Source organism: Gymnoscopelus microlampas (genome assembly GCF_963454915.1).
Source record: "Gymnoscopelus microlampas genome assembly, chromosome: 3".
In the NCBI taxonomy this organism is placed as follows: Eukaryota; Metazoa; Chordata; class Actinopteri; order Myctophiformes; family Myctophidae; genus Gymnoscopelus; species Gymnoscopelus microlampas.
In genome coordinates, this window is record NC_139940.1 from 33,195,439 (window position 1) to 33,208,014 (window position 12,576).

The window sequence follows — 12,576 nt, forward strand, 5'->3', positions numbered from 1 at the left end:
CTGTCTACAGTTAGAACTTCATGAACCTCATGTAATCTGATTACTGTAGTCCTTACTGTATGAACATAACTGTTGACCCATTCAAACCGAGAAGGAATCTGTGTCAAGCGCTGCAAGCTTGTACATCTGCTATGTTTTTTTTTACACAAATTTTCTCTTCTGGGGGGTCCCTGGCACAAAACATTTCAGATGGGCGGTCCGTGGCCAAATACATTATTACAATTTGGGGGTCCTTGGCACGGAAAAGTTGAGAACTATAGATTTAGAAGAATTCGGTAGAATCGGCCTCAGGTCTTAATGGGTTATAGGAGTAGTTCACCACAAAAAATACTTGTTTTCCATCGACGGGAATTACAAGCCAATAATTTGATGACCGGCAGAAAGATGTTAATGTCTCTGGTAGGAGACTCAATTGACCTGCATTTGAGTCTCCTACGGTCATCAAATTATTGGCTTAAGAATGCGACAAAAACAAAGAAATCTCCATGAATTCAAGGCTTCATGGGTTCTGTAATTGATAGAAAATAAGTCATTGTTTGGGTGAACTACTCCTTTAATATAGGATAAAGGTGAAGAAAACATCAGATGTGTCAGTGAGTGGGTTAGTGGGACAATGTACAGGACAAAAGAACTGGGTCAACCACATGCGTGGTTCCTGTCCTTAGCTGGCCTCTGTGCATACATTCACACAGACACACACACACACTCACACACACACGCACACACTTACACGCACGCACGCACGCACGCACGCACGCACGCACGCACACACACACACACACACACACACACACACACACACACACACACACACACACACACACACACTATATATATACCCTAAATTGGCTTCTGTTAACTCAGATACATTCTGTTTACTGTCACAGTTACCGTAGTGCTACACACACATGCACACACACACACACACACACACACACACTTCGTTCATCGTTCATACGGACATACCGCTTGCACAATCAAACCCACACAACCCTCATGCACACACACTAACTGTCAGCACTGTCCTCCACCCTACTGTTAAGATGTTTTTGACCTCAATGCCCTCACGGTTGAGACCGTTCAGCTGCTGCTATTATTATCTCTTCTTGCACACACATAAATGTATGCATACACACACACACACACACACACACACACACACACACGCACGCACGCACAAGCGTATTAATACATGCATGTTAATCTAGTAATGTACTGTATGTAGACGTGCAAAAACACATACATTCCATGACCCACTGTACCGCTTCCCACACATACATACACAGACACTCACACACACATATACACACACACACAGTACACACATCGTCGCTGTCGGGTGGAAAACCTCATATGTCTAAAACTGTTACTTTTCAGGAATCAAATTAACCCATTAAGACCTGGAACTGTGTCATTTTTTGATTTGAGCTAAAAAGCATTATTTTACACTTTGGGCTATTCAAAAATCGTGAAAATGTGTGCAAATCTTTGAATATAAACACTTTATAAACACACAACATTTTAACTCAAATCTTTGCTTCTGGGGGTCCCTGGAACAAAATATTTTGATGGGGGTCCGCGGCCAAATACATATCATTTTGGGGGTCCTTGACATGAAAAAGTTTGAGAACCACTGATATAGAAACATACGTTTTTCAGAATACTGAGATGTAGGAGACATGTACTGTAGAATCGGCTTCAGGTCTCAATGGGTTAAAAAAGATCAAAAGTAGCAGATCTACAAGCTCTAAACTAGCTTGTGGATCTGCTGCATTTTGATGCATTCATTTACGGAAAAAAACGAATCGAATATGGAGATGAGAGGTTTCTGCCCCCCGACAGCATCGGCCATACATACTCCATTTCACATTCCACATTAACGCTGTAATGTTGCCCTGTACAACCCCCCTCGCCCATCAACATTCCCTCAAAACAACTGATGAATGGTCACGCCACCGGGGCACTAGCCTTCATGGGTGGCCCTATCTGATCAACACGCTCCCATATGGGGGCCCCGTCCCTCTCAAACCATAGACTGGAAAATTGAATGGACACTCTGAACCCGCCCTATACATTGCCATTGGCTTCTTATGGGTTTTTGTGTGCTGTCGAGCTTCAGTTAACCCATTAAAACCGGGAAAGCATGTGTCGTTTTAAGATTTCTATTTCTATAAAAAAAAAAATAGCAGATACACAAGCTCGTAGATCTGCTATTTTTGAAAAATTGTGAAAATCTTTGAATATATACAAAAAAAAAAGTTAAAGCGTTTTTTTTTTTACTAAAATCTTTGCTTCTGGGGGGTCCCTGGAACAACATATTTTGAGATGGGGGTCCGTGGCCAAATACATGACAATTTTGGGGCTCCTTGACATGAAACAGTTTGAGAACCACTGATTTTATAGCAACGTAATTTTATTAAAAAAAAATGTTCGCTTTAAAAAATATATATTCAAAGATTTGCACAAATTTCCCACGATGAAAATAAATAAATGCAGATCTACAAACTCATACGAGCTTGTATATCTGCTATTTTTTTGATAGCCAAAGAAATCTTAAAATGACATAGATGCGTTCCCGGTCTTAATGGGTTAAATTATGCCCCGTGTCCTCGCATGCCGTCTTGTTTTTCTCAGGGCATGGACCCGGCCGTCGTATAGCGGTTCCCCGTCCACCCTCGGAATTTGAAAACAAATCCTATAATATCCTCAAGCCTGCTGGGCTTGACATTATAAATGGCCCGCTGGCCCGGACGCAGTATTAAGACACTCTGGGCCAGCCGACCGCACGTTCCATTTGCACACTTGGGCCCCCTTTATACTTAATTGTGCGGCGGTGTTGTACGCTGAAAATGTAGCAGATCTACAAGTATGTCAGTACAAATGTCGTCACATTGTGAGCTTGTAGATCAACAATTTCATTATGTACATTCACATATACATATGGTATTTGTTTTTAACTTAGCTTTTTATATGTGGTTTGGCCCCTGAAAAAGGACTTTTGGAAAACCATGGCCACAGTGAAGGGCCACGTCATAGAGCTACGCTAGAGTTTTTTGCTTGTGACGTCATCTTACCGCTGCTGTCTACTTTGTTATTGCATGTTGTGCAACATGGATAAAATAGTGTGTTTTTAAACGTAAACAGGACTTTTTACATGTTTACACAGAGAAGTACCGTTTAACTATTCCACCATATTGAGGAACAGAGGCGTCACAAGGCTACGGTATGTAAAGGGAGAGAGTTCAAATACATTACATTCTAGGCTCTCTGGCAAACTGGACCTGTGATAGAATGCATTGAAGTCAATGAGCGCTTGGTGATCAAGCGTATGAATAAACATTGAAAAACGGAATGATTGAATGATTCAAATAATCGGTTCAGGAAAATAAAAGAAGACATCACACATTGTTCACTGATCATTTCATTGTGGTATCTAAAGAGCACAGACTGGGCTGTATGGGGTGTCCATCATCGCGAGACTGCAGTTCTTGACAGGCTGTCGATGGACAGTCTCGCGTTTCTCTGCGTTTTTAACGTTTTAATATGTGCGGAGATTTTTCTATAAACATGCTCATGGAGGTGGGAATTTCCTTAAATGAAGGAGGAAAAACTTCTAAAAATCGCTCTTAACATAATTGGTTAAGGGAAATATTATTGCTGCACTGCAGTCTGCAGCAGCATTAAGCATGTAGGAAACAGCCTTTCTTTTTTGTACCCTTGCGTGGCATTTTAAAAACACTGGTTTAACCCGTCGGGGACTAATCTGTAATTCTACTCCTGTTTAACCACTTGAACCCTAGCATCCCTATTCTGTGCTGTCATAATAAACATTCAGCAAAAATAGCAAAAATGCGCTGCAACGCGCTATGAGCTTGTATATTGCCTATTTCCGCAAAAGCAATTTGGTGTAGAGGGGGAAAAGAAGGGACCATGTATAGACCCCTGTGGGACCCCGGTAAACACAGTATAAAGGGTTTAAAGTGGGGTCGAATAATTGTATTCAATTAATTACAATTGCATCAGAACGGTTCATTTTCCAGATTGTTGTTTTCTGTGACAAAATATATGTTCAAAGTGTTGATTATAAACAGATTTTGTTGTTATATTTGAAAATACTAAAGGATGTAGAATGAAAGTCAGTTGATAATGGGAAGCTTGAGCTTGTTAAAAAGACCACACCACCATCAATACATTTCATTGTCTACTCACAGCTTTGGCCATGCTGTATCATACATGAACACAGATCATTGCCGTTAATAATCTTATTTTTAGTTTGTTTGTTTACACTCATTAAAACGTTACTGAATTTTGCCTGAATAATTGAGCCAATATTAGCTAAACATCATTTCATTAAAACAACAATAACGTAGCCTTGACAAAAAAACAACAACACGCAATTACATTTAGTGTGTTTGATTACCTACAGTATCAACAGCAACGGTTCCCCCCCCCCCTTCCAGCTGGAACAGAAGCAGCATAGACAGAAGCATAAGTAAGCAATCTGCTATGGGAATTTAAGTTCCAGTACAATCCCCTTGTATTATACTGTATGTTGATTTATGTCCTTATACTTTACCAAGCTAAACACGTTTGAATTATTGTTATAAGTCGTCCTGCCATGTTGAAAAATCAAGGACTGTTACACTGCTTTGTGCTAAAAGCATCAGTCACTCCCACGTAGTACCATAGGCTTTATTTCACTTTGTATCTAGTTGTGAACTTGTGACTCACCTTGGCCTGACAAACGGGAACTGGTGAAGCTGGTGAACACCTCGCGGATGCGTTGTGACCTTGTAGGTTTGCTATTTTCGACGTGTGATCCTGTTGTGTGACAGAGATTAAATTAAGCCTATATCATCTGTCTTTGGGGGCAAAAGTAACTATAGCACATTTCACCTCTGACAGTAATAAGGCGCTGTCAACAAGATCCACAAACACTGGAAAAATGAGGCAATACAATGGCTACTGTCACCGCAGAGTTTTTGGCCTTTATTTCTGTGTAACAGTAGTAAAATGCACTTGTTGTGAAATATTTCTAAATCAATGCCAGAGATGTACACGCATGCATGCTTAAGTCGGCTTGACTTAATGCAATGGGTGACCTTGAAATGTGGTGTAATACAGAGTTGTGGCTTCAGTCTAGAACCATCCTAAGTACATGCTGCGTTCCCAGTCATGGCGCCACTAAGCCCATGAGAGCAACACACACTTAACCCTGCAACCCTTAGCAACCCCCTAATCCATATACCCCAGCACAGCCTGAGATATGAGATATACCGTTCCTTCTTCTGTGTGTGTGTGCGCGTGCGCATGTGTGCACGCACATTTGTGTGTATGAGAGACAATTTCGGTTGTTTGCACGTGCACATGTGTTTGTTTGTATTATGCGTGTGTGCTTGCGTGTGGGTCAGTATACTTGGTATGTATTCATACACTTACAGAGACGAGTGTGTGTGTGTGTGTGTGTGTGTGTGTGTGTGTGTGTGTGTGTGTGTGTGTGTGTGTGTGTGTGTGTGTGTGTGTGTGTGTGTGTGTGTGTGTGTGTGTGTGTGTGTGTGTGTGTGTGTGTGTGTGTGTGTGTGTGTGTGTGTGTGTGTGTGTGTGTGTGTGTGTGTGTGTGCGTGCGTGTGTGTGCGTGTTGAGGCCTTGGTCCTCCTCCTTTCATAGCAGGGGCTGGGCTGCAGTCTTATGTTTCACTTGCCACTCTGCAGGCATCACACTCTCTCTCACACACACACACACACACACACACACACACACACACACACACACACACACACACACAGTGACAGACAGACACTCACACACACGTGCACTAACACACGCATCCATCTTCGTAGGCAAGTTAGTCATCCATTTCAGCTTCAACTTTGGCCCACATCCACTGGTATGTCTGTATTCATGTATCTATGAATGCCAGAGGGACTCACTGTGAGCGGAGGGGGGACAAGGCGAGAGAAAGAGGAGGGGGGGGGGCTCTTGAACTTCCATAGCATGCCATGCAGTGGGTTCAACGAGTTCACGTTGTGTGTGAACCCAAGTACCGCTGAAAGGCAAGGTGGCCTGATCTGCTCTCAGCCTGCTTCCACTGCATGCAGCTCCAGGCATGTTTAATGGGGAGAAGCTGCCTCTGTTCATTCCTTTCTTTCTTTCTTTCTTTGCGTTAGTTAGTTAGAAAGAATTGTATAGTGGTTCTCAATTTTTTTCATGTCAAGGACCCCCAAATTGATGTGTATTTGGTCGGGGACCCCCATCTGAATATGTTTTGTGCCAGGGACCCCCAGAAGACAAGATTTGTGTTAAACAAATTCAAAATGATTCAACATTTTTCAAACACTTTTAAGATTTTTCAAGAATGTTCAAAAATAGCAGATGACACGTTGTGAGCTTGAAGATCTGCGATTTTTGAATAGCCAACATATAAATGGATAAAGTGGTTCAGCGTTAAGATGATTGTGATTTGCTGGGGACCCCCTGGAACCCCCCCAAGGACCCCACTTAGAAAACCAATGGAACAGTAGAGACTGAGAGAATGGAAAGTGGGGGGAGGGGGCAGAGTAGGTGTACGATGATGTGCAAGACTTGGTCTCCAGCCTGAATCGAACCGGGGGCCATTATGTGGACGACCATTGCACCATCTGGTCGTCTTACCCGGGCTGCAGCCAGATGAGTCTGAGCAACGAAAAGCTGCAGCAGCCGAAGCCTGATTTATACATACTTTGTTGCGTGCGTGTGTCCAGCGCCGAAAATACAGCCCATCTACAAGTTCACAAGCTTGTAGATCGTCTGTTTTAACGCGTGCAGCACCGCTGTATCACTGCTGTATCACCGCTGTATCACCGCTGTGTAAATTAAAGCATGAGACTTCTCAGGAGTGGAGGAACGGTTGTGCTGCAGAGACCTGACCATATAGCTCTGAGCAAATCTGGTTTCGTACAAAAGTTCTACAAGGGCACGGAATGAACACTCCCATCACCTGACCTATGGGTGCAAAAGAACAATTTCACAATCATTCAAGTTTGTTGCAGCTTTTTACTGGGATGGTGAAGCCCGAGGTGATTCTCCATCAGCCATGCCCACAAGACTGTTTTCCATCTCTCGCTATATATCTCTGCTGTCGGGCAGAAACCAGCTATGTCCAAAATATTAACTTTACAGGAAATGGAGAAAAAAAAACATGTTTTTAGAACAACACAATACTGCCTCATAAAAGTTGCTACAGTGACTTTATAAATTGTCAGATACTTGAATGTGTCCTTATATTATCATCACTTTACCCAAATACAGATCAGGTGGAGTTAGGAGGTTTTTGACCATTAATGTCTGACTTAGTCATTCGACTAATCTATGATGGAAAAACATCTCCAAAGTTGGAGTTAGGTGGTTTGACCAACAGTTTGAGGATCCAATGGAGTTAGGAGGTTTAGTCAGAAGCGCTTTTTAATACTTTTCATTGATTCAATATTTGTAAAACCCACACACAGACGTGAAGCACTGATTCATTATAGCTTTTTTTAAGCTATAATGAATATAATGAAGGGCGGCAGTGGCTCAGGGGTAGAGTGACCGGGTAGAGTGAACTGGAAAACTGCAAGGTGTCCAGTTCGATCCCGGGCTGGGGCGCTCCCCTAGAGTTAGTGTCGAAGTGTCCTTGAGCAAGACGTTGAAACCCTAATTGCTCCCGATGAGCAGGTTGGTGCCTTGCATGGTTTCCTCCGCCATCGGTGTATGAATGTGTGTGAGAATGGGTGAATGGCACAATCAATGTAAAGTGCTTTGGATAAAAGCGCTATATAAATGCACCATTTAATAGATTTTTGTACTGAAACACACTCTGGACAGTAAAGACCGTTATGGGTGATCTGACATGTTTAGCTCATTGACTACGACGACTCACCGTACTGTATATACATGACTTGACTGACGCCCTTTTCCAAAGCATACTGTGGTTTGTTAGATTTTCGGGTGAAATCCTTTAATTTGAGATGCAATATTAAAATCCACATGCAGGGACTTGAGACCAGCTTGAGAGATAAAGTAATTCAACGCAGTGATCTTTATTGTGGTGAATGTTGCAACAACAAAAAAAGTCTCTCCTTTGCTAGTAATAACTAATATATAGTAGTGAAGATGAAACTAATGAAAAACTGAAAATATAGAAGAAAGCGGCTTCTGTTGAGGCAGTCACTATTGCTTGTTCACTGAGTCATCATGTGTCACCTTGAATCATTTCAGTTGATTACATGGGGTCATTATCAATGTGTTCTTGGTCCATTTATCTCTACTTACAGTATTAGTAGGCATCACAGAGATAGAGTATAAACTCATCTTCTACTTTAAATATCTTAAGTGATCCATCCCTTCCAGACCACATTCACTGTGATTGACGGTCGATGGTTGCCTGAAATACTAATAAGACATAGTGCTGTAAAATACTGATATCAGTTTAGTAGTGTATCAAAATAGCACTGCATCAGGTCTACTGTATCCCTGCCAGATATTGTATGTCTTCTTGTTGGCTAATTTAAAAGGAATGCTGGCACTCTGATGGATGTGAGCAGACCCATCCCTGCCAAAACTCCATCCACTTCATTACTTAGTAGTACTTCAGCCCTGGCACCCAGAATTTAAAGACTGATTTATGGTCGGACCACACACACACACGCACACGCCACACACACACACACACACACACACACACACACACACACACACACACACACACACACACACACACACACACACAATATTTTTTTCCTTACACTTTCTCTCTCTGCCTCTCCTCTCTCTCTCTCATAGATGGGCCTGGGCTCTGAAAGCCAGCAGAGGAAAAGAAAGGCCCCGATTCCCCCCGCCACCCCAAGCATTGACGACACCTCGACCTCCGCCACCCCCCTCCCCGACACCCCCAGTAATACCCCCGTAAATGAGACTCCTACCCCGGCCCGCCGCACAAAGGTCCTGGCCTCAGCAGTCAGCGTGACGACGACGACCGCGGTCTCCTCCCCTAAAACGGCGGCGGAACCTGCGCTCGCCGCCACGCCGACGCCCAGCTCTCCGGCCCCCAGCTCCCCGGCCCCCAGCAGCACCACGGTGGACAGCCTGGGCGGCCTGGACTCCTCCTCCAGCTCTGAACTCAGCCACAGCATCGACGACTCCGACAGCGACCTGGACACGGCGGCCGGCGGCTCCCTGCGCGGCGGCACCAGCAGCAGCACAAGCACGCTGGGCGCGTCTGGAGCCGTGGTTGCCACCACCACCACCACCACCAGCTCCACCCCCACCAGCAGCGGGATGATGGAGGAATCGGAGCAGGGCGTCGTCGTCGTCTTCGGCGTCGACCAATCGGAACAGGAGGCCGCCACGGTCGCCGGCGGCTCGGGTTCGGAGACGGAGTCGGCCCTCAATCTGAAAATGGAGGAGGTTGAAAATAACAGACACAGCGCCATGGGTAAATCAAATCATATCATACTTTCTCATGACACAACAGACACACATTTTACTAACTAGGGTGTTTGGGGACAGCTATCCACAGGAAGAAACTGACACATGCAGCATTGATGGAAAGATAAAAATCCATACACCAGGTAGTTCCCATTTGCAAAGATTTATTATAGTGACGTTTCAAGCATTAAGCCTCCGACTTCAAAATCTGAGGAAGAGCCTTCAAAACATCACTGTAATAAATCTGTGCAAATGGGAGCTGGCTGGTGAGTGGATTTGATGTTTTCTACAAGGTGGGCTCTTTTTTTTGATCCAGCAGCACCCTACCTAGTAGGTCTAGGATGTGCGTGTCTTTTGCACCTTTTAGATATCTATAACGTAACACAACAGTGCAGGCAGATAGCTATCTACAAACAAATATCAATAGAGTGATATATCAATTATATCACTGCACAAAGATAAGGCTTAACAAACAGATACACTTGCAGGTAACTGCCGTCTGTGTTTACACCTGAACATTAGACACAGTGCCAAAGGCGATGTAGCTGTAATGAGATCAGCTTGGAATCCTGGCGTATTGTTATACCGCTATACGCATACTCATCACCTCTTCATTTTGATGTCTGCCAGTTGATTTACACTGTGAGATTTACATTTTAAGTTTGATTCATGTCAACTGACAAGCCTGACACGTCGCACGTTGTCATATAAAACATTCAACGTTATCATAAAGAATTCACATCGCCATACGTCTCCGAAGCGCCGCCCTCCCACCAGTAAGTGTGAACCTAAACATGCCTCCTGTATGTTAGAAAAGCAAGTCAAACGGTCACATGTCGCCCTAAGAGGTTTTCTCCCTACTAGAAGGTGTGCTGTGAATGTCTGCCCTACAGACCTGAACTGTCTGTCTACAGCAATATATAATATGAAACTTCAACTGTCATCATATTTAATGCCATACATAATGTAAGTAGAGTGTGTGTGTGTGTGTGTGTGTGTGTGTGTGTGTGTGTGTGTGTGTGTGTGTGTGTGTGTGTGTGTGTGTGTGTGTGTGTGTGTGTGTGTGTGTGTGTGTGTGTGTGTGTGTGTGTGTGTGTGTGTGTGTGTGTGTGTGTGGGGGTGTGTGTGTGTGTGTGGGGGGGGTGTGTGTGCGTGTGCGTGTGTGTGTGCGTGCGTGTAGGTGCGTGCGTGTGCGTGTGTGTGCGTCAGAGTGTGAGTATGAGTGACTGATGTAGAATAACTAGTGGAGCTGGTTTTCACTTCACCCGTAGGACAATCCTGAATATCACCTTCCAGAATCGCCTTTCACCCAAAATCTTTTTTTCTCTTTTTCTTTCTTTCTCTAATTTCTCCATCTCTCTCTCTCTCTCTCTCTCTCTCTCTCTCTCGAAAAGGTCCATTTGGTTCCACTCTCAGAGTCCAGGGGTTTTTGTAACCTACAAGCTTGATTACACTTTCCTCTGGAACATTTTTGTTTTGCTAGGGTTGGGTTTGCATAACCAGGTGCAAACCAGGTTCAAATAATTAACAAGGCAAGCAAGAGGAAAAGCAAGACCCCCTATCTCCAGTTTACTTCCCTTATCTGCGTGACCTAGGTGGCCGCCTCTTTTGTAGAACGGAAGTTGGTTGGAATCTATTAATTCCAATTTGAGAGTGAATGTGGTCACTGAACTAAATATTGGACCCAATCGTCACAGGCCACACAATCCTCCAAAAATTCTGACACTGAATGGCATTTTATCAGAGAGACAAATCAGAAAATCTACTTTGTTATCGACCTTTCTCTATTCCAGCAACACACTTTTGTGAGATCTAGCACCAAGCACCAGTAAACATAGGAAGTTTGCACGATCTGCTGTCAGATAACATTTTGGGATCAATGTTTCTCTTCAGAAAACCCAGATGAAGGTAGACAAACCACCCTGGAGACTGATGTCAGGGAGCTTCCCATTTTAACATCATGTTTACAGCCAGCATGTTTCCTCTCTCCCCAGCTTAGCCTCACATCACCAGGCTTTTCACACATTAGCCCAGCTTGATGTTGGAGGAAGTAGTACTTGCTAGCAACGGTTGCTAAACACGGATTGGCGGATTACTCAATTATTATTTTGTAAATGGATGATTGGTGTGTTGTTAAATGCCCAATTCAGGAGCCAGTCAAACAGGATTAATTCTGTCTGCAAATTCAGTATCTGTGAGTTTACTGGGAGTGGTGTGATGTCTGTGAAGGCTATGGCCCAAACATCACCTAATAAAGTTCATTTGCATCCAGAGTTATATACTGTAGAGTTTGCGGTTACTCCATGAGACATCCTTGTGTGCATTTCTTTTGGCCAACAAAGTAAGTAATAATAAGTGCAGCAAGGAGGCATAGTTTACCCATAGGTCTTATAAAAGAGAGAATCAAGAGATAATCAAAGCATAGCTTAAGCAGTCATGCAATAATTATTCTATGAAATTACCTTTTAATCTCTAACACAACGTTTCCATCCAGCAATAATCAAGCTCCTTCACTGTCTGGCATCTGAATAAATAGAATGTACAATAGCGCCGCTCCTTGAATATCACAGCCGACATTGTTGTGTCTGCCCCAGGTTAATGCACTGTTATGGTACACAAAAACAAAATGCTTCACACGCAATGAATGTTTAGGTAATCTGTAATACAAGGCACCCAAACCTGCCGTCTGTTTTGAGGAGAACATTTTGTGATTCCTAATTTAATTCGCTTTCATGATTTATAGCCACCTAAATTCAGTCTCTCTCTGATCTTTTTTTATAAAAAGATCAGAGCCGTTACACTGCTTCAAACTCAGAATGTATGTGACTAGAACTCAGACCCATTCACTGATTGCATAACCAGAGTTACATTAATTCCACAATCCACACACCTTGCAAGTGCAGAATTTCAGCAAACTATTGCATTTTGGCCCGCGCTTTGATGTCCGTAAATCTGGCCCCCTGAAAGATTCTTACTGTGTGGGATGACAGGGTAGAGACAGCAAGAAGGAGACAAGAGGGGTTTAAAGGAGAGAGAGAGAGCAGGGGGTGATGGAGAGGAGGATGAAAGGAATACAGAGGATGAAGGACGAGTAAGTTAGTGCATTAGACAGGCTACAGCTGACGGTTTATA

At 43.5% G+C, this 12,576-nt stretch overlaps 1 protein-coding gene across 5 annotated transcripts in view; it reads left to right on the forward strand.

Annotated features, from left to right (window-relative positions):
• Positions 1-12,576, forward strand: part of cobl (cordon-bleu WH2 repeat protein) — a 113,911-nt gene that overhangs the window by 77,552 nt on the left and 23,783 nt on the right. For all 5 annotated transcript variants that reach the window (XM_084053264.1, XM_084053268.1, XM_084053266.1 and 2 more), the window contains one exon: positions 8,800-9,451. In XM_084053264.1, coding sequence (XP_083909390.1) covers positions 8,800-9,451 — 652 coding nt within the window. The remainder of the gene's footprint in view (positions 1-8,799; positions 9,452-12,576) is intronic.